Source organism: Petaurus breviceps, unplaced genomic scaffold, assembly GCF_028583685.1.
Source record: "Petaurus breviceps papuanus isolate PSGF00001 unplaced genomic scaffold, PetGlider_PUasm1.0 90825, whole genome shotgun sequence".
NCBI lineage: Eukaryota > Metazoa > Chordata > Mammalia > Diprotodontia > Petauridae > Petaurus > Petaurus breviceps.
Genome location: NW_027187353.1, coordinates 22,193,012 through 22,216,339, shown reverse-complemented (window position 1 = coordinate 22,216,339; position 23,328 = coordinate 22,193,012). Strand labels below are relative to the sequence as shown.

General features: G+C 39.1%; 1 protein-coding gene across 4 annotated transcripts in view; it reads left to right on the top strand.

Annotated features, from left to right (window-relative positions):
* The window catches only part of TET1 (tet methylcytosine dioxygenase 1), a 177,605-nt gene that overhangs the window by 131,100 nt on the left and 23,177 nt on the right, over nucleotides 1-23,328 (top strand). For all 4 annotated transcript variants that reach the window (XM_069071480.1, XM_069071481.1, XM_069071482.1 and 1 more), the window contains 4 exons: nucleotides 1,800-2,008; nucleotides 12,883-13,033; nucleotides 17,124-17,213; nucleotides 18,707-18,844. In XM_069071480.1, coding sequence (XP_068927581.1) covers nucleotides 1,800-2,008; nucleotides 12,883-13,033; nucleotides 17,124-17,213; nucleotides 18,707-18,844 — 588 coding nt within the window. The remainder of the gene's footprint in view (nucleotides 1-1,799; nucleotides 2,009-12,882; nucleotides 13,034-17,123; nucleotides 17,214-18,706; nucleotides 18,845-23,328) is intronic.

Here is a 23,328-nt window from a genome sequence, read left to right as displayed (position 1 = left end):
CTTAATCTGGGAATTCTGGAACCTGGCTATAATATTCCTAGGAGTTTTCTTTTTGGGATCTTTTTCAGGAGGTGATCAGTGGATTCTTTCAACCTCTATTTTGCTCTCTGGCTCTAAAACATCAGGGCAGTTTTCTTTGAGAACTTCCTGGAGGATTATTTCTAGGTTCTTACTTTGATCATGGCTTTCAGGTAGTCCAATAATTTTAAAATTATCTCTCCTGGATCTATTTTCCAGGTCAGTGGTTCTTCCCATGAGATATTTCACATTGCCTTCTATTCTTTCATTTGTTTGGATCTGTTTAATAGCATCTTGATTTCTCATAAAGTCATTAGCTTCCCTTTGCTCCAATCTAATTCTGAAGTAATGATTCTTCTCACTGAGCTTTTGAGATTCTTTTTCCATCTGGCAAATTTGGCTTTTTAAGGCATTCTTCTCTGCATTGCATTTTTGAGCCTCCTTTGCCATTTGAGTTAGTCTCTTTTTTAAGGTGGTATTTTCCTCAGTCAGGCTGTTGACTCTCATTTCATAATTTTCTTGCATTGTTCTCATTTCTCTTCCCAATTTTTCCTCCACTTCTCTTATCTGCTTATTAAGGTCCTCTATGGCCTGTAACTAGCTCTTATTTTTCTTAGAAGCTTTTGGTGTAGGAGTTCTGACTTCACTGTCTTCCTCCTGTTCCGTGCTTTGCTCCTTTTTGTCCCCAAAATAGGAGTCTAATTTTGGAATCTTCTGTCTGCTTTGTTTCCTTTTCCTGGTCATGTTGCCCCTCAGTCACTTGACTCCTTGTCTTTTCGCCACAGTAGGACTCTGCCACCAGACAGGGGAGATTTCATCCCAAACGCTGGGGTTTTCTCAGCTGCAGGAGGTATTAGATGGGTGCCCTCTCTGAGGTCTCCACACACTCTGGCAAGCTGGACACACACTGCAGGATCTCCACCCTAGACTGCAGTCCAAATCCAAGAAGGTTAAAGCAAGAGCAATTACCCCTCAGACTTGTGCTTGGTCTTGCTACACTCTGCAGGCCAGGAGCTGAAGCTACCACATGGCGCACTGGCTGGCTCTGCCATTGCAAAAGCCACGCACTCCCACTTACTGGTCCCAAAGTCCAGACTGCACTGACCTCTCACTTTGTCCTTCACCTCTGTGTGTTGATAAATCTGGATCAGCTGCTGCTGATCTGGAGTCCCTCCAGTGGGCAGCTGGTCAGGCCTGCGCTGGGGATAAAGCCTCGGTGTGGGGCTGGACTCAGCTCCCAGAGTGCTGCACTGGCCGATTCCTGCCGTCCTGCCGGGCTGTCCTCAGTGGGAGGTTAGCTTCTCTATGTCATTTTGTGGGTTCTGCAGCTCCAAAGTTTGTTTAGAGTCCCCTCTTACATGGATTGGGGAAGGTGGAAGCCGGAGCAGCAGGGAGGTCCTGCTTCTACTCTGCCATCTTCACTCCACCCCCCAAAGTGCATCTTAAGAAATATAAATCACTATTCACCCCTAGTTGACATTTAGCAACTCTTCCCTTGTTATGACCCCCATAGACTTTTAGGAGAAGTTGCATAAGAATTTGGAATTGTGGATGGAATATGGATGGGTGGAATATTTATTGGGGGACTGAGAAGACAAGTGTTCATTTGGACAAGTAAAAGAAAATCAGGAAGTACTTTAAAAGGGCTAGCCTTACATTCTTTAGAGAAAGAGTAATATTTAAATGGAAAAGGTCACTCTCATGTCCTAAAAGACATTATGCTGGACTCTGATCAGCCTTTTCTTCCTAGACTCACAGTTGAATGCAATTGACTTTTGTAGGTAATAAGAAGAAGCAGTGATGAAGAAAAGCTCCTCTGCCTGGTTCGCCAGCGTGCAGGCCACCACTGCCAGACGGCTGTCATTGTCATCCTCATCTTGGCTTGGGAGGGTATTCCTCATCTCCTGGCTGATACATTATATCAAGAGCTGACCCAGAGTCTCAACAAATATGGCTGCCCAACCACCCGGCGCTGTGCACTCAATGAAGAGTAAGTGATACCTATGGGCTTTCCTTGAGAAACCTGGTGATGGCTTGTGTAACTTACTGAGTGAGCAACCTGGGCACCTTTTTCATAATGAAATGATAATTCTTTGTCTGTAGAGTATTGGCTTATATGCCAATTGATGTTCTGTTGTCACAGATCATTAATGGAAAGGAGTAAAAGAGTGTGCCCCTTAGGGATGATTTTCTATAAGAATGTAAGCAAAGCACTGTGCATGTAAGAGTGAGAACACTGAGCTGTATGCCACTTCTTTTCTGAAGGGCTTAAATCTTATGTCATTGCTTCTGAGTAGATGAAGACCTTTCCAGAATTCTTTTTTCATTCCTTCTGAGTTTCTTTTTAAACTCCTATGGAACTGAGACTTGTTTATAGGAGTAGGAATAAAAGGAAAGGAAATGGAGACCTATCTGTGTTTTCACACACACACACACACACACACACACACACACACAACTCTGTGTGTGTATGTACTCTTAAGTCCTATGAGGTTTTATTAACGCTGAAAGTAAATTAGTGATTATTATTTTATTTTGAGATAATGATATTCATTTTCTAACCCAGAATGTGTTTATATGTGTATGTATGTGTGTACATTGTATGTATGTATTATGTATGTGGTGCCACATATATGACTTTTTACTGAAATTAAATCTTAATAGTAATACAGTAGTTTGGTTTTTTAAAAATATCTTTATTCAATACTTTATTTTTTCCCCAATTACACATAGAAACAATTTTTAATATTCATTTTTTAAAATTTTGAGTTCCAAATTCTCTCCCACCTTCTCCTCCCCCTTCATTGAGAAGGCAAACAATTTGATATAGGTCATACATGTGAAGTCATGCAAAATTTATTTCCATATTGATCATGTTGTGATAGAAGACACAGACCAAAACAACAAGAAAAATAAACTTTGATCTGCATTCAGACTCTATCAGTTCTTTCTTTGGAGATGGATAGCATTTTTCCTAAGTCCTTCCAAACTGTCTTAGATCATTGGTAATACAGTATTTTGAGAGAAGGACATCATTTTTACTTTTCTAGTAGCAAGTCATGGTGCACAGTTCTTAAATATACATATCATTGACCCTGACTGGAAGCTGTTGCTTTTGTGATACTGCTTTGATGGCAGAGGATGGAAGCTAGGAGTAATTTTAGTGTTTGAAGATTGAATTTGCGTTCACTCCTTTGAATCAGTCATTTGGTGAAGAGCTGATTTAAATCTGATTTGGGATAGTAGCCATAGTTTTATATGTAAGGGTTGGGGTTGAAATTTAGCTGTGATATCTTCATCAGGTAAGAAAAATTCTCAGTCAATCAAAAGATGACGTTTCAAAAGTATTTGAAAGCCATTGGATGAAGCAAAATGACTCCAGACCAGAAGTCTATTTTAATTAGTCTGGAAACTTAATCATATCTGCAAAGATTATCTTTAAATTTTCAAGTGAGTTGAGAAAAGAGATAGAGGAGTTCCTGAAATTGAAACGTGTGGCTTTGGAGTACATTCGTCAGGAGAAACTATCTGGGGGGAAAGAAGAGGCCTTAACTTCAGCTTTGGTCAACTGTCTTATCCACTGCCTTTGGCTGGAGGAGGGCTTTCTAGCTTCAAAGGGCCCAGGATAGTAAACTTCTCATCTTCCTACTGGTGTCCTCAAGGATGTGCCCGGGTCACCTGGCAGTAGTGATGAAAGTATTGTTGATATCCATTGTACCCACAGTAGTATAAGGAGCCCAGCAAAGAGACTATACCATGCTTAAGGGGAATTGCTTGAGGACTCCTGAATGAAAGGAAAGAGAAGCTGCAAGCTAACCCTTTTCCAGACATGCTCTCAAAACTTGAGCCCACTTTCTCCTTCCGATGCACTCAGAGAAAGATTGTTTCACATGTTTGGGGGGATATTTTATACAAGTTCTTATTGTACCACCTTAGTGGTACAATACACCCTTTTTAAAGAAAACCTACTTAAAGCTGGCTAACAAAATGCTTTCTAAATAGTAATTTTCAGGGAAGCATACCAATGGACATTCCACATAATTATGTTAGAGCCACCCCTGACCCCCCTGAGGGGGAACCAAACTCTAGGGAAAAAACTCATTGATGAGAATTGGAGTTAAGGATCCTCAGAATTTGCATGGGTTACCCATACTTTATTCTTGGCTCACGTCCATTAAAGTCTAACCGATACCTTACTTCACTGTGGGACAGTCTGTCCTGGACTCACAGAGTCTCTGCCAAGTTATGCCAAGAGAGAAACGATTTGCATACAGGTCCAGTAGCCAACTTTGTGTTCACCATGTGGATGTTTGGAGACACTCATCTCTAGAACTTTGGCAGCTACAAAATTAGGTTTTGTGGAAATAGCACCCGATGAAGTGTGAAGCACTTATTTTGTGTGTGTGGTAAAGAGAGTCCTCTCAAACTGGACTAAATCATAGATCCTCCAAACACTGAAATCTTTATAATACTGCTCTCAGCAAAATGTCCTCTTGCCTTACTACCCAGCGATAAGGTAAAAGATTCCCTTCTCTTCCCGTTACCTGTAACGGCAGCAGGAAGGTCTTTAATGAGGAGCATGTCTGTGCTAATCGTTACCAAGGATGTTAATTAAGTGCTCTCATATAGTGTATAAGCAACTTTTGCCACAGATTTCTCGGCTCCATTTTTTTATTCTCCAACCTGCTTCTTCCTGTGCTTGGTCTAATTTCCTAGTTCTTCTCTTTTGAGTCCTCTTTAAAAGCATTTGAGCTTTTGAACTCATCCTCTCATTTTGTCTTCTAATGAAGCCTTCTCATTTCAAGCATCTTAACTATCTCCTTTGTTCTTGGGTTTTTCTCTTTCCTACTCCATGCTTCTAACTTGCTTCAAAATGTTTTCTACTTGAAATGGTTTGGTTCTCTCAAAAAGAAATACCCCTCACTATTTAATTGACTTGTTTTGACCTAGGGAGACTTGTTTTGACATATTAAAATTTTCTTTTAATTTCTATATTTTCAAAGTGTTTATCTTAACCCCTAAGATAAAACCATTCTTGCTTTGCCCTATTTCCAGTTAGCCATATGATTGTTTCTCCATTCTTGAAGGGAGAAGTCATATTGTTCTACTTATTTTTCAAGATGCTGGAACGGCCCTTTCATTTCTTCATATTGTCCTCCTTGCTCTCTGAAAATTTGTAACTCCTAATATTTGTAAAGCTTACTAATCATCTTCACTTTTTGAAATGGGCTTCCCTCAACCAGATTATCTTTTCCCAATTCCTTACTCCACAATATTTTCTTCTGTTAGAAAGGAAGCAACTTGTCATAGATATGAGTGAGAGTATAAGAAGTGATGCATTTGGGTGATTTTTTAAGTCATTGGCAACAATTCTCTTTCAATGACAAATTTATTTCTATCTTACTCCCATTAGCAACTGCTTTCCTAACCTCTCTTGTATATTTAATATTGATTTTGAACTCTTCGAATCTGTGTAGTCTTCTTGAAGATTGCTATACTTATTGTCAGTACCATCGTGGGATTTCAGAAATACTGATTGTGGTGAGTGGCATAGACTATAAGCTATTGTGAAATACATTGAACTTTCAACACAGATATATCAAGGGTAGAGATTTTTTTCTTTCTCTTTCCCATCTTTTCCTTTCCTTTCCCTTTCATGAGCTGTTTTCATCTTCGTGTCTCAATTAAAACCATTATAGATGTAATGTATGCCAATGAGCCACTGACTCAGAAGCTTTGGGAGCATTTTGCATGAGACTACAGTGATTTAGGTTCACTTCTTGTGTTCTCTATGCTTTACTAATTTACTTCTCTAAATATTTAAAGGAATGAAACTTCTTTGTGTGTGTTTATAAGTTTGGGTGATGGCTTTGGTCTTAAAAAATTATAGTACTAATGTCAATCCTGCTTCTTACCACAATTAGACAGTTGGCCCATGCAGAGCTTTCCTGTAATGGGTGAGTACAAGTCCACAGTGGCATCTGACCCTGGGGAACATTCTGGGCAAAACTCAAATGGATTTTTCTCCACTGAGCAGTGTTCTTTTAGATGTTAAAGGCATTTTGAGTTCCTGTAGCTTCGGGCTGAGAGTGTTTTTACTTTAACGAATTATGATGTGTCTCATTTACATTACTTGAATTTCAAAATAGATTTATAATCTTGCTTTTGAGGCAAAACTGAGCTGGGACTAGCAGGGTAAGACTGGATTGCTCCTGCCTTTGATTAGAGCATTTGTTATGACTTCCATAAGGTAGTCATTTTCTCTGGATCAATGTGTTCAAAGCCATTTGGGGATATATAATTTCCTGGCTGAAGCAGAAAGACACCCAGAGGGAGAGGCAGGAGGCAGCAAGTACCAGGCTTTTCAAGCCATTGCCACCAACTCAGCTACAACCTCCTCTCAGACCCATTGATGTTAGCCCAGGACTCAGAGCCCTGGAAAAAGTAGCATCTTTCCTTATCTATCAGTGACCCTTCCTCTAGACTGGCCCACATAGCCATCACTAAGGGAGGGAAACTTCTGAAGAAGGGACCCACCATCCATGCTGTCAATGCCCACTGCTCAGTACCAACATACAGGCAAGTAGACCCAAAAGCCCTGAAACAGTCTGTGTCTTAGTCCACTGGCCCTGCTTCCAACCCTTCCCTGGAAACACACCTACAGTGATCATCCAGAGAAGTAATAACCCTTGTGGAAATGAAGCTGACCACTGCCTCTTCAGCCTCTCCACCTCTTACATTTGCTGAAGACCCATAAAAGAAAGCTTTTACCATTAAAGTCCTTGGTACTGTCACACAATTCAAGATCAAAAGTGGATCTGGTTTTATCAGTGAAAATTGCTCTAAAGATATATTACCACCTGCTTTGTCACTATATCATAGGGAACACTGGACCTTGCCATCTAATCTATGTATGAAAAATTCTATGTGTGTTGTCTCCCCCTTCTCAGATGTGATCTCAATGAGAGCAGATTGTCTTGTTTTTCTTTTTGTATCTTTAGGACTTAACACAGTGATGTGCACATAATTACCCCCTTTGAAATGCTTTTCCATTCATTCTTTCATTCACTGTGGAGTTTTTTCTCTTTAGTTCCAACTTGATCTTCATTCAGCTATTTTACCTTGTAAATTGTAAACTAGTTTCATGGGCTACTCTGTTCATTATATCACTAGATTTGGACTGCAAGGTTACAAATTCAAAAAACGATGTCTACTGATTTTTTTTTTTTTTGCTTTTTGGAGGGGTAGGGCAGGGCGATTGCAGTTAAGTGACTTGCCCAAGGTCACACAGCTAGTAAGTGTTAAGTGTTCTGCGGCCGGATTTGAACTCAGGTCCTCCTGACTCCAGGGCCCATGCTCTATTTACTGATCCACCTAGACACCCCTGCCAATTTCTTATTACTTTTATGATGTTGGCAATTGATTTTACTTCTGTGAGCCTCAGTTTCTTCATTTGTAAAATGAGGGTTTGGATGACATGGTTTTTAAAGAAAGACTTCTTGATCCTTTCTGTGCCATAGGCCACTTTTGCAGTTTGGTAAAAAACTATGAACCCTTCTCAGAAGTCATGTTTTCAAATAATTGAAGGAAATGCTAAATGTCATTTAGAAGTGAGCACAAATAAACTTATAACTTTTTCCCCATCAAATTTATGAACACCCTGAAATCTCCCTGTTCTACAGTTCCTTCCAACTCTAAACCCATGATCCTACCAATATTCGAAGTCCAGACCTAGAGATGCCATGGGCTCAATCAGCCATTGAATTAAGCCTCTAAATAGGATAGCTTGCATCCCCAGAACCCTTTCTGGGGTCCACAGTAACAAAGTCAAGTGTAGGAAGTATGTCTGAACTGGGAGTCAGGAGGACCTAGGACTGAATGTTGACTTGGCTAATACGTGAGCTCTGACATGATGTTTAACCTGTTTTTGCTTCTGTTCCCTCATGTGTAAAATGAACAAATTAGATGAGATGAGTTCTATAAATCCCATCCACCTCCAGATTGTATGGTCCTAGTATCTTTTGGTTCTTCGGTTTGGCAATAAGGGAAGGGGGGGCAGGGAGGTGCCTTTTAAGTTCCTTTAAATCCTGAATGTCAAAGTTTCCATTTATCCTTTCTGAAGCACATGGGTCTCTCAGAATCAGAACCTGTCTCTTCTTGTATGAGTCAGGTTCTGTCTTCCTGTCACTGCTCCTCCAAGCATCCAGTTTCTATTGTCAAACTTGTTACCAAAAAAAAAAAAAAAATCTTCCTACATTTTTTTCTCTCTTTCTTATCTTTTCCTCCTTCCCCAGCAGCATCCCCTTGTCTCTCCATTGAGAGTTAGGGGCAGAAAGGAAAGGGGAATCATTCTAATGCCTACTAATCCATAAATAAGCCATTTTCACATTTCACAAGGATACTTTAGACCATCTTCTCCTTCAGTGTTGGAGTAAATCATTTAAATGAAGCTGCACACCCTTAAGCTTCCACCATTTCCTCCTTCTGAATTTTGCTGTGGAATGTACAAATCATCAGTAGTCACTATGGAAACCTTCTCATGTAGATGAGCAGATTTTTTTTCTTCAGGGATTCCTGACTTTTTCCAGATGAGGACTAATTTTCCAAAGAGGTCTCAGAAGGCACTCAAGGCCTTTAGCTCAGAATAGGCCTGTTTATAAACCCAAAACTCTGACCAGTCAGCTATCATTCTTAACAAAGTCATTACTGCCCTTCACTTAATGTTTCTTAGTCACACATGGAGGCCTAGTAGTTAAAGGTACTTCCCCTTAGATAATGACACATGTATTGGAGAAATATACATAGAATGAAAGGTACTTGACTCTTTCATTGAGAGGAACTGGATGTTGGTTTAATTTTTGTTTTTAATTTTTAAAACACCTTAATTTTGGAAAAGTCAAGATAATGGTCTCAAACTTCAGTACAGTCAAAGAAACTGATGTTTTTAGTTTCTGTGAAGTTTTTTTTTTACCTTTAATTTAGTATTTTATTTTTCCCCACTTTACATGTAAACACAATTTTAAACTTTATTTTTAAAGTTTTAAGTTCCAAATTCTCTCCCTCCCTTAATTTGATATAGGTTATACATGTGTAGTCATGCAAAATGTATTCATAATAGTCATGTTGTGAAAGAAAATATAGACAAAAAAAAACTCAAGAAAAATAAAGTTTAAAAAATATGCTTCAATCCATATTCAGACACCAGTTTTTTTTCTGGTAACATACAGCATTTTACATCCTCAGTCCTTCAGAGTTGTTTTAGATCATTGTATTACTGAGAATTATTTAAGTGATTCACAGCTGATCATCTTACAATGTTGCTGTTACTTTGTACATACTACATTTCCCTTTGCATCAGCCCATGTAAGTCTTTCCAGATTTTTCTGAGAGCATCCTGCTGATCATTTCTTTATTTTTTTCATTTTTCAAATGGCTTTATTAACTTTTGATTCACATCATTCATTTCCGCCAGATTTTGAGTTATAAATTTTCTCCCCGTTTTTTCCCCTACCCGCCACCCCAGAATAGCAGTCCCACAGGATATCCCCTCCTCCAATATGCTCTCTCCCATATCTTCTCCCATCCCCCCTTAGACTTTTCCAGTAGGGCATGGTGAATCTCAATGTCCCAGTGCCTGTATATCTTCTTTCCCAATTACATGTAAGATAGTATTAATAATAGTTCATATGTATATATAATTTTAAACATTTGATTTTAAAACTTTGAATTCCAGATTCATTCCCTTACTCCCTTGTCACCCACCGTTACTGGGAAGATAAGCAGTTCAGTATAGGCTGTACATGTATAGCTAATGCAAAACATTAACATAGTAGATATATTGTAAAAGACTATATTTCCCTCCCTCCTATCCCACCACCCACTTGTTCTTTTCTCTACTTTGATCCCGTCCCTTTTCAAAAGTGGGTACTCCCAACTTCCCTCCCCCCCCAGCCTGCCCTCCCTTCCATCACATCCCCTCTGATCCCCTTTCCCCTACTCTCCTATCAGGTGAGATACCCTATTTAGTGTGTATGTCATTCCCTCCCAGAGCCAAATTCAATGAGAATAAGGTTGACCCATCCCCTTTTGCCTTCCTATTCTTCCCCTCCATTGTAACCCTTTCCGCTTGCCTCTTCTTTATGAGATAGTTTACCCCATTCTCTCTTTATATTATATTCTCTCATTATATTCCTCTCTCACCTCTTAATTTCCCGTTTTAACTATCATCCCTTCCTATTAAATTGGTCCTGTGCCCTCTATCTATGTATACCTGTAAGCATATATACACACATTCACACATGTATTCATATGCCCATATACCCTCCGATATAGACATATATATATATAATTTCTGTTCCCTTCAACTACTTTCATACTGAGAAAAGTTTCATTAGTTACAATTATCATTTTTCCGTGTAGGAATGTTAATAGTTCAACTTTGATCAGTGGCTTATGATTTCTTTTCCCTGTTTACTTTCTCAAGCCTCTCTTGCTTCTTGTATCTGGATGTCAAATTTTCTATTCAACTCTGGTTTTTTTCATTAAGAATTCTTGAAAGTTCTCTATTCCATTGAATGACCATATTTTCCCCTGGAAGATGATACTCAGTTTTGCTGGGTAGGTGATTCTTGGTTTTAATCCCAGCTCCTCTGCCCTCTGGAATATCATATTCCAGGCCCTTCGATCCCTCAGTGTAGAAGCTGCCAGATCCTGTGTTATGCTGATTGTGTTTCCTCAATATTCAAATTGTTTCTTCTTCCTTGATTTGGGAATTCCAGAACCTGGCTATAATATTCCTAGGAGTTTTCTTTTTGGGATCTTTTTCAGGAGGTGATCAGTGGATTCTTTCAACCTCTATTTTGCCTTCCGGTTCTAAAACATCAGGGCATTTTTTCTTGAGAATATCTTGGAGGATGATTTCTAGTTTCTTTCCCTGATCATGGCTTTCAGGTAGTCCAATAATTTTTAAATTATCTCTCCTGGATCTATTTTCCATGTCAGTGGTTTTTCCCATGAGATATTTCACATTGCCTTCTATTCTTTCATTTGTTTGGATCTGTTTAACATCATCTTGATTTCTCTTAAAGTCACTAGCTTCCCTTTGCTCCAATCTACTTCTGAAGCAATGATTCTCTTCATTGAGCTTTTGAGATTCTTTTTCCATCTGGCAAATTTGGCTTTTTAAGGCATTCTTCTTCTCATTGTGTTTTTGAGCCTCTTTTGCCATTTGAGTTAGTCTCTTTTTTAAGGTGATATTTTCCTCAGTCAGGCTGTTGACTCTCATTTCATAATTTTTTTGCATTGTTCTCATTTCTCTTCCCAATTTTTCCTCCACTTATCTTATCTGCTTCTTAAGGTCCTCTATGGCCTGTAACCAGCTTGTATTTTTCTTTGAAGCTTTTGGTGTAGGAGTTCTGACTTCACTGTCTTCCTCCTGTTCTATGCTTTGCTCCTTTTTGTCCCCAAAATAGGAGTCTAATGTTGTATTTATTTGTTTTGCTTTCTTTGTCTGGTCATGTCACCCCTCAGTCACTTGACTCCTTGTCTTTTCGCCACAGTAGGACTCTGCCACCAGACAGGGGAGCTTCCATCCCAAACGCTGGGGTTTTCTCAGCTGCTGCAGGTATTAGTTGGGTGCCCTCTCTGAGACCTCCACACCTCTGGCAAGCTGGTCATGCACCCCAGGACTCCACCCTAGACCGCAATCCAGATCCAAGCAGGTTAAAGGAAGAGCAAATACCCTTCAGACTGGTCGCTTGGTCCCCCTACACTCTGCAAGCCAGGAGCTGAAGCTGTAACCAGCTTCTCACCCTGGGGGCAAAAGCTGATGCACTCCCAACTACTGGTCCCAAAGTCCACACTACACTGATCTCTCACTTTGTCCTTCTCATCTATGTGTTGATGAATCTGGAAACGGCCACAGCTGCTGGTGATCTGGAGTCCCTCCAGTGGGCATCTGGTCAGGCCTGCCCTGCGGCTAAAACCTCAGCTCAAGAGTGGCTGGGGTCAGCTCCCAGGGTGCTGCCCTGGCTGCTTGCTGCCAGCCTGCCAGGCTGTACTCAGTGGGAGTTTAGCTTCTCTGTGTCATTTTGTGGGTTCTGCAGCTCCAAAGTTTGTTTAGAGACCCCTTTTACATGGATTGGGGAAGGTGGAAGCCGGAGCCTGATGGAGGTCCTGCTTCTACGCCATCTTGATTCCCTGATCATTTATTTCTTATAATATAATAGTATTCCATCATAATCACATACCACAACTTGTTCAGCCTTTCTCCAATTGATGGGCATCTCTTCAACTTATAATTTTTAACCCCAGAAAAGAGCTGCTATAAATATCTTTGTATATATAGTTCCTTTTCCTTTTTAGGTTTTTTTTTTTTTTATCTCTTTTGGGATACAGACCTAGCAGTAGTATAGTCAAAGTGTATGGTTTTATAGCCCTTTGGGATGCTTAAGCTAATTAATTTAAGAAGTCTTATATATCATGGGGTCAGCCCTTAGCTGTTGTCTATCAGCACTTCTTAGCCTGTGGGTCATGACCCCATTTGGGAACAGTAAAATGTTTCTGAACTTGCAACAACCAAAAATTAATTAAAAATCAAACTTATAATGAATCTGAGGTATTTCTGTAAATGCCCATGTTGCATCAACTAACTTTACTACAGCCTTCGTTCTGAAAATAAAGCATGAACATTTTATATTATGCATGCTCTCAGGCCAAGAAATGCCAACAATGCTGCCAAAACTCTTAATGGGGTCCCGATTGGGAAAAGTTTAAGAAATCCTGGTCTAGGTCACATGATGACTCTTTTGCTTGAAAATTGCCTGGCTTTACCAGCTTATTACATTGTAATTACCCATCTTGTAGTCGTACCTGTGCATGCCAAGGACTGGATCCAGAGACTTGTGGTGCATCCTTTTCCTTTGGATGCTCTTGGAGCATGTATTTCAATGGCTGCAAGTTTGCAAGAAGCAAGAACCCCAGAAGATTTCGACTAATTGCAGATGATCCCAAAGAAGTAAGTTCTGTTTCTCAGTATTAATTAGGGGTTGCTTTTGTTGTCTGAGACCAATTTACTTATTAAATTAGTATCACAAAACTATGGAAATTTGGAGCAAAAAGCATAAGTTAATTCACTACACGATTCTACAGTGTTCTTGGGTGTGTGTGTGTGTGTGTGTGTGTGTGTGTGTGTGTGTGTGTGTATGTGTGTATGTGTTCGTGCTCCCTATGCATATTCAATAAGCAGTTCCCAGAATGTTGTCTTGATAAAGAAAGCAAATTCCTACTTGGGTGACTAGGTGGCATAGTGAATAGAACACCAACCCTGGAGTCAGGAGGACCTGAGTTCAAATTTGGCCTCAGATACTTAACACTTACTAGCCATGTACCCTTGGGCAAGTCACTTGACCCCAATTGCCCTGCCTTCCCTCCTCCAAAAGGTTAAAAAAAAGAAGCAGAAAAGAATTCCTACTCTCCACAACAAAAAAACAGAACAAACCTTATTTTAGCCTGGAACGCTAGTTTTCATTGATCTAATTAATTTTTCAACACCTTAGCTGATCATAACACCTACGATAATAAAGAGTCCATAATAAAGTGGGCATTAATTTAAAGAAGTAAGAAATAGAGAAGAATGACATGTAATATGGAGGATTTTTTACTTAATAAATTGTGAGTAAGAAAAAATCTAGTTAATTACATCTGTACTTAACATGGTATAAACTCAAGTCACCATGAAAATTCTTAAATACAGAGAGAATTGGAAAGTAAACACAAAGCAGATGGTTAATTCTTAAATGACATAAGGACTTGGTAAATCTATGCCTCCTTCTAGAAAAGTGTTTCATTTCCTCCTCATTCACTCAATATTTTGGGGTTTTTCTGTTGGGACAACTCCATAGCGTATTTGATAACCATGAAGCACAGTCTGGCAGCATTTCACCATGAAATGATGCTCTGTTTACCTCTAAGTCTCCTGCCATGAGCTACACCAATGAACAGGCAGAATATACTTTCAGGGGGTCCAGAAAGACTTTTGTTATATCCAAATGTTGTTGTTTTTAGAAATTTGAAAATTCATCCATTATCCAAGTATCTTGAGGTAACAGGTACAACTTTTAAAAATGTTCTCACCTACTAGACCCTCAGAATCTTAGAGCTGGAAGAAACCTTAGAGAACATCTAAATCCAATGACTTCATTTTCCAAAGAGAGAAACTAAGGCTTAGAGAGATGGAATAAGGAGTCCAGGGCTTCACACTGAAGCAGTGGCAGGTCTGGAATTAAAGTCCACATTTCATGACCCTTGGCCCAGTTCTTTTCGTCACTCATACTTCCTCTATCACTTTCTTTCCCATAAAAGTAGCATCCTGTCACAAATTTACCTTCTTTTCAGTCCCAAGAAAAAGCCAGGTGGCAAAAAGAAAAGCCTAACCTCCTCCCTGTGTGACATGGGGGCTGTGAGCAGAAAATCTAAGTCACAAACTGCCACAGATACAATGTAGCCCCAGAGAAATAGTGTGAGTTATGGTTTGACTGCATTATTGGCAGCAGAATTGTCTCTACTGTTACTAAGATTGGTCAAAGACTTTGCCACTAATCACCTAAAGTCACTATTTCTAATACTATTGTTGTCTCCAAAGCATTGAAATTGAAGATCATCAAAAGGTCATACAGAGGTGGCAGATGGAGCAGGATGGAATACATGAGTAGTTAGTAATTGTGCAAGAGAAGCAGTGGAAAAGGTATCAATAAAGAAGCATATAATGGGGGAAAGATAGACTGGTCCCATTGCAAGAGCACAATCAGTGGGTGCCAGATAGCTCTGGCTGCACTGGTATCCCCTTAATGTCAAGAGAGTACAACAAAAAGCTTTTGGACTGATTTCATATGGCAAATGTAAAGTTGTTGAACAGGAATTGCATGGGATGGGTTCCAATCTCCACTGTTGGAAAGAATACCCATATTGGTAAGATCCTTGAATGAATGGAATATTAAGGAGTGATTTCATTGCAGATCACCCTTTGATAAGCACCCATACCAAGTATCGTTCTGGGTCCTGTTGACACAAAAAGAATAATAGTCCGCCCTCAAGGAGCTTATATTCTAGAGGAGGAAACCGTGGCACACAGATAAGTTAAAACAATATGTCTACAAAATAAATATGAGTGATTATAAGGGAAGAGAGAGTACACCAACAGTTGGGAGTATCAGGGAATGGCTTTGTGCTGACAGCGGTACCAGAGCTCCTTTGGAGGATACTTAAAAAGGGGCATCTATCCTTTTAGCTGCCATAAAATTTGATTTTGTTATGTATATTAAGCAAAGTATTTGTATTTTCATTTATTCACAGCCTAAACAGAAAGTTTTAAGAATTAAGGAAAACAGGGGGGGAAATCCTTAAAAAGCCAGCGGTTTATTTCTTGCTGTGGAGTGAGACAAAGGGGAATCAAAGGCCAATTTCAATGAGGAGAGAACTGGACAGAGTCATCTCTAAAATCCCTTCCCACTCTAAATCATATGACAAACTAAGCTGTACTTTGCTAATATCTTCTGAGGTGAGAAAGTCTGCTAGAAGGAGCGCCGGTTCAGCAAACTTAATCTGAGCTCCTGCTTCAGCGCTTCCTTTGTGACCCTGGTTCATGCATTTGACCTTCACAAGCCTCAGAATCCTCATCTAGTAGATGATGATAGCACTTGCACTATCACCAGTCAAGAGTTAGTATGACAGACACTGGGGTATAGAAACCTGTCTTGCCCTACTAGAAAGTTAGAGGGGGATGGGAGAGGATAGAAGAGGAACCCGATTGGGGGAAGGGGTATTCAGTAGGCTTGCTATCTTGAGGTGGGGGGTAGGGGAAAATTTGTAACTCAATCTTGTAGAAATGAATGTTGAAAACTAAAAATAAATTTAAAAAAAGAGTTAGTATGAGAAAAGTGTATTGGGAACCACAAAGCATTATTGAAATGGGAGCTGTGATTATCACCATTGATGTTATTGCTGTCAGTTTTTCAAAAGAACAAAAGAAAATAACCCAGTGAAGTTCAGGCTCTTGACCTATCCAAAATTATCTATGAATGGTAGCAGAAATGGGCAAATAAATAAATAAAAGGCAAAAGCAAAGAATACCCAGAAATAATGTATAGGTTGCACTAAACAAATTAGAGTCAATATTAGTATAAAAGTAAGTCATGGAGGGCTGCCATGCTTTCCAACAGAGCACCCCTTAGTGTCACTGTCAGAGAGTGAATACCAGATTTTTTGGATTTAATAGACTTACTTCGAGTGGCATTCATGTTTAAATATATGAAGTGACTGACTTTACTTAAATTGTGTTAGGAAATGCTTTCAAAAGCAAAACAGAAGCTTTTATCAATTGGTTATCACAGCTTCTTTTCAGCAGCCACTCTCATGGTTTATAAAGAACTACCCAGGAATTCCTCTTTATTTTTTTTTTTTGGAGGGCAATTGGGTTTAAGTAACTTGCCCAAGGTTACAAGGCTAGTTTTTTTTCGTGGGTGTTAAGTGTCTGTGGCCGGAACTGAACTCGGGTCGTCCTAACTCCGGGGCCGGCGCTCTTACTCACTGTGCCACCTCGCTGTCCCTTCTCTTATTCTTCTGACTCTGAAAAAGGGATTACACTGTAATGCTAAATCACATTAATAAACCTAACCAAGAACCTTGTTTACAAAAATCTGCTCTGTCTGATCTTCTGCAGAGTTGAGTTGATCTCAATAAAAGTGTTATTTTTTTTTTCAAACACTACTAGAAGAAAGCTCTCCTTCATGTTGGGCTCCCAGTGGAGGTGACAAGACAGGGATCTCTGTAGGCAGAATGGGGAATTTGAGTCTCTGGTGACATGAGGACTGAGCATCCCTGAGGTTGCCTGAACCTGCAGGTCAGAATTTTCATTTAGTAGAAGTCAAAAGACTGTGGCTAGCTCAGTTTAAGTAAGACCCAGAATCATGGCTTTTTCCTGGAACATCTTTTCTTAGAACAAGAGGTCAAGGGGATTAAACATTTGGGGAAGGGAAGCCTTGTCTACTTTGAGATTTATTTGCCATCCATGATTCTGAACAATTTATGCATATCATGCTTTCACACAGGAAGAAAACCTTGAAAGTAATTTGCAAACCCTCGCTACAGATGTTGCTCCTGTGTATAAGAAACTTGCTCCAGATGCTTTCCAAAACCAGGTGGGTCTGAAAGTTTTCATGCAGATACAATTATGGGATGAGAATCCACTTTTAATACATTTCAACTTCCTACATTTGAACAAAATTCTTATTAACACATGTGAGTTAGGAAAAACTCACCAAGTTGGATTTTCTTTTTAAAATGGTTCTATTGGACCTGTTTTGAAGGCCTCCAATATTTTTGCCTTCTGGTATCATTGGAATTGTCCCCTGCTCAATTCTATTGCCTGATCAACATCAATCACTATCAGACTTTATTAAATTGAAATGAAAGTAACTTTGCTAAGTGGTAATTTTTTTATCCACATCCAGCAGGGTCATTTTGCCTTTAATAATAAATTATTTTTTGTAACAAATCTGTTTTTGTATTTTCTACTGTTTTTACAGGTCAGAGTAGAGAGGAGTTAAGAAAATAATATTAAAGAGAGAAGGAAAATGTAAATAAAATGAAAGAATAAGAAAAACAGCAAAGAATGAGAATGTGTAATTGCAAACAGAAAAACAATGAAGATAAAAGTAAGACGCTTAAAGAGAATCAATCATTAAAGAGGCAAAGCCTGGAAAGATGAAAGCAGGAAGAAAATAATCTTGCTAATGTATAGTCTTTTTAAAAAAAATAGCCTGAGGGAAACAAAAAATGGAAGGGAAACAAAAAAAAGAAGAGAGAGGCAGAGTCATATTTAGAAGAAGGAAAAGATGACGTTGAGGAAGACAGAAAATAAATAAAAATCAAAGGAAATAATAAGTTAAATGATTTTACTTCATGGTAAATATTATTGTCCTCTGGTTTTAAACATATTGATTTAAAATTTAAACCACTTTGAATCCTGGCTTATGAACCTTTGTGTTGATGATAGGCACATTTTCCAAAGTATTCCCAAAATGGGGAACCTGTGAGATTCACTTGTGTACTCCATCATAATATTGCTATCCTTCCTGTATCACATTAATAACTGATATTTCAGAAACTGATTTCAGCATCACAAGAACCCTGTGAGGCAGGTCCCTGCCTATTAATTCCATGTAACAGAACAGCAAAGTAAAGCTCACAGAGATGAAATAATTTGCTTCTCAGATTTCACAGCTCCTAAATGCTGGGGGTGGCATCCAAAACCAAATGCATCTTGCTTCCAAGTCCAGCATTCTTGCCACTGCCCTGAGAGGCTCACTGAGAGGCACCTCTCTTCTCTGCCTTTAGGCATAGCATCAGCTCCAACTCTTGCCTAGAAGTCTGGTATTGATAGCCCTTGTCACTGTCCTCAGCTGCCCTTCTTATACTTAGAAGAAATCTTCCAAAATACTGCTAAAGTACTTGTCATTATTGTTGCCTACAACACAGATGGTAAATGCACACTACGTCTGTTCATTAGTTTGTTTTATGAAAAAAGTATTTTTTTTTCTGACTAGTGATAAGGCAATTCAGAATTATTCTGTCACAAATCTAAAGTTTCTTAATGCCACTTCAAGATCATTTTACTGACCTTATTTTCCAGGTAGAAAATGAACACCTTGGCTCCGATTGCCGTCTTGGTCGAAAGGATGGACGTCCTTTCTCTGGGGTTACTGCCTGCATAGACTTCTGTGCCCACGCACACAAAGACACACATAACATGAATAATGGAAGTACTGTGGTATGTCTAAATCAAATTCTCACTTTTTAAAACTTTTTTCTCATTTTTTAATCTCTGAAAAAATTAACAAACTTTTATTTTCTTTACCATCCAACCCTCCTTCCCTCACCCATTAGAAGAAGAAAGAAAAAAAACTTACAGCAGATATACATAGTTAAGTGAAACAAAGTCCCACATTAGCTGTGTCCAGAATTATCTGCCTTATTTTGCATCTTGAGTTCATTCTCTCTCAGGAGGTGGATAGCACAGACCATCATCAGTCCTCTGGAATCACAGTTGTTAATTACATTAATTAGCATTCTTGAGTCTTTCAAACTTGTTTGTCTTTACAATGCTGTTGTTACTGTATAAACTGATCTCCTGGTTCTGCTCACTTCACTCTGTATTCATTCATACAGGTCTTCCTAAGTCTCTCTGAAATTGTTACTTTTGTTATTTCTTTCCTTTTTTTTGGAGCGCAGTTGGGGTTAAGTGACTTGCCCAAGATCACACGGCTAGTTTTTGTTCTAATTGTCTGAGGCTAGATTTGAACTCGGTTCCTCCTGACTCCAGGGCAGGTGCTCTATTCACTGCGCCATCTAGCTGCCCCACTTTTGTTATTTCTTATGGCACAATAAAGGGCATTCTATTACTTTCGATGACTGTAATTTCTTCAGCCATTTCCCCAATTGATGGGCACTCCCCTAGTTTTCAATTCTTTGCTTCTACAAAAGGAACTGTTATGAATATCTTTGTGCAGATGGGTCCTTGTCCTATTCCTTTCATCTCTTTGGGGTATGGGCCTAGTAGCCATATCCCTGCATCAGTGGTTATGCATAGTTGAGTGACTTTGTGGGCACAGTTCCAAACTGCTTTCCAAAATGTCTGGACCAGTTCACAGCTCCACCAAACGTACATTAATTGCCCCAACAAACTCTTTCCCAAGGTTTATTACTAGTTATTTCTTATCTGTGTTGAAGTTCTGACCCCTTCTTTAAGCACTCAAAAGTCATTGAAAGATACTTGAACAATTTCATGATTTAATACACTTCAATTCACCAAACATTTGTGAATCGTCTACTGTGTTCATTGCTCTATGTTCAACACCAGGGTTATAAAAACAAAAATACAAAATAGTCTCCCTCCTTGTGGAGCACTAGTGCATAACTCAGTGATGCCAAAGCACCTTTCTTGCTCTAGTAAGGGAGCATATTGTATCTTTTTATCTACCTTCAAGAAAGTCATGCATTTAAACTAGCCTTTGACCTTAGAAGACTTATTGTGGTGCCTTGGAAACTGAGAAAAGCTCGCTCTCTGAGGATGGAGTGATGCACAAATCCAGAACGGAAGCTCCCTCGACCAGCCAGCGCTCCGCGATCTCATTGTTTTCTCTGGACTCGTAGCTTCATTTCTGTTGGCACTCCTTCCGCGGTGACAGACCGAAGCCCTCCAAATCTGATCACCTTGTGCACTTCTCGCCCATGTTTTCTCATGAATCTTTCATGGAAAATCCACCCAAAATGCTGGAGGCCTTGGTCTTGAATATTTAGTATCAACAAAGTACTCATGGACCCCTTGAGCTCTCTGTTCTATTTCTCGTTTTTACCATGTAATCCCATAAGCGTGTCTCTAGGAAAGTCTTTTCTACCAATTCTAGCGAAGTGCAAATGTTATGATCATTGGTAATGATTATGGTTATAGTTATCATCCATTACTGTTCCTTGGAATGTTTTTAGGTACCTGGACTAGGTCATCTCTTGGGGCCACTGCCCAAATATGCTCCTTCCCTTGCCTGAAAGGTCAGATCCCTACTGGCTGCCCTATAGTAACCTTTGAGAAGGTAATCATTTTGGTGTTTACTTCTAGGAATTACTCATGAGCAATGTTAATTATTAATGTAATGGGTGCTTTCTACCATGAAGTTCATTATAACCTGCTTTCAAACCAAAATGTTAGTGAAGTGCCTGGATAGTGAATCTAATTGTGCTGCTTTGGCTGATATTCCATGGCATTTCCTCTGTCTGGAAATCATTTAGAGGGAGGTTTTCCAGTAGTTTCCAAAATCTTAAACTATGACTTTTTTTTCCTTTGAAAACCTTTTTTAAAAAATTTGAATGGTAAAATAATTGTGATTACCATAAAAAATGTTTTTGGTGTATATGACAGTTCTTCTTGGCCATTCAACATAGTTCACTGAAAATTGGGCAGACCACAAATTTATGAATGTGGATGTTGGAATTAAAGATCCCGTTGGCAAAGGCCAGGGTAACACCAGGAATCATTTAGTTGAACTTGAATTAATATGGTCTGCTTTGTGCAGAACATTTTAAAGACACTGGAATAAAACCATTTGGAAGCTTTGATGTCATTATACATGAGCTTGTGTTGGGGATCTGCATTGGTCCATAATGGTAGATGTACACACATATGTATGTAGGTATGTATGTATACTGCTTTGAAAACAGACAAAATGGAATGCTCATTGACTTAAAAAAGGTTAAGATGGACCCAGAAGAAGGCAGACTGAAAACTTAATGAAAGTCAGGCAGTGATCTTTAAAGAAATTTAATAAACTCTACCTATTTTTCCTTCACGTTTGGAAAACTTTTCCTGGAAGTGTATCTGAGTTAGAAATAAGTGTGTTTGCTGTGGACAGATGTCAGTTGATATCTTTAGCCAATTTATTTGGACATGAATAGGCTTGATAGTTAGGACTTGAAAAAAAAAAGTTGTTGAAACCTTTTGTTTTTATATCACAATCATTTCCATATATGCCCTCTGTCTAGTTTTTCTCTCACCCAACCCCACCCTGCCCAGAGAGTCTTATTTTAGAATAAAGAGAAAAAGGAAAAGAAGAGAACAGAAAAGAATAAGCATTTATTAAGCGCCTACTTGGTGCCAAATCCTCCTGACTCCAGGCTCAGTGCTCTATCCACTGTACCACCCAGCTGCCTGAAGAATGGGTTCATTTTCTCATCTCTTCTGAGTGATCAAAATTGGTTATTACAATCACACAGTGTTCAGTTTTGTTTTATTCTTCTATTCATTTACATGGCTGTATTCATGCATATTATTTTCCCGATTCTGCTTATTTCACTCTGTCACTTCCTATTTTCTTTTTATTTCTCATATTTCTCATTTCATGCAAATATAACAATTTATTTTACATTTCCCAATTGATAGGTGACCACTTTTTTCTGAATTCTTTGCTACCACAACAAGAAGCTATATGAAATTTTTATTATTTTTGGGACCTTTATTTCTTCTTGTTTTACAGTAGGCTGTTACAAATACATAATAATGTTTGAAAACTTTTTGCAAGGCATTATATCTCTCTAAGCTGACTAACTTTATGCTTGCCAAATGATCCTTAATGTCAGATACAGTGGATGATGTTGAATTACTTGCACACAGATGATTCACAATATAGCTACAAGTGGAGCCAAAACTAACAAGGAATCCCACTAGAAAAGCAGCCACAACCTGCACCGAGGGTGGAGATCCAGTCATCATGGCAGCCCAGCACTTCCCTTAGTTTAATTGTGTCACAGTCTTGGTAGTAGTGATCATTGTTTCCAAGTGACTAGTGGTTCTGGCTTCCAAGGCCACAGCCCTTGATCCTGCTACGTTGCCACTGGAGTGGATCTCCTCCCTTTCCCTCCCTTCTTTATGAAGAACAGAAAGCACAGCAACTACAACCTGCTTCTCCTTTCAAGATGAACTATTTGTCTAGGGCTCTAGCATTTCCCTAGCATTTCTTATTCATAGACCAAGAATTAGAATGGACCTTGGAGATGGTCTGCATAGGATCATGGTATTATAGAGCTAGGGTCCTCAAAGAATGCCCTTTTATTTTACAGAGGAGGCTACTGAAGCTCAGAAAAGTTAAGTGACTTGCTCCAGGTCTCACACTTAGTAAGCCTAAAAGGCAGGACTTGAACCCCAGTCTTCAGACTGCAGAACCAGTGCTCTTTTCAGTTTACCATGCTATCTCCCTCCTCATTTCATAGAAGAAGAGATTGAGGTCCATAGTGGTTAAGTGATTTGATGAGGTTGTACAAGTGTCAACAGGATTTGAACCCAGTTCTTTGCTCCAAATTCAGAAGGGATTTTGAGATTGTTTTTAAATCTTTCCTCTTCCTCAACTCATACACCAATCTGATACAAGTCCTGTTGACAATAGCTCTGTACTAGTTGTAAAAATCCATCCCATCTCCTCTATTCCCATTACCTCTACTCTAATAACACATTTTATACCTACCCAGTATTTGCAATAGTCCCTTAACAGATCTTCCCACCCTAAGAGAGTTTGTCATAGTTGATAAGAGGCTATTTACTAAAATAAGAAAAATATTTTGAGAGACCCTCAGGAAAATATTGAGTGTTTTTGGAGCATTGTGATGTGTTTAGAGGTTGCTGTCCAAACTGATGGACTCCCTTAGGAATGTGCTTTATTTTCAGGGTTCTCATGCCCAACCCTCTTCTCACCACATCTGTTTTCACTG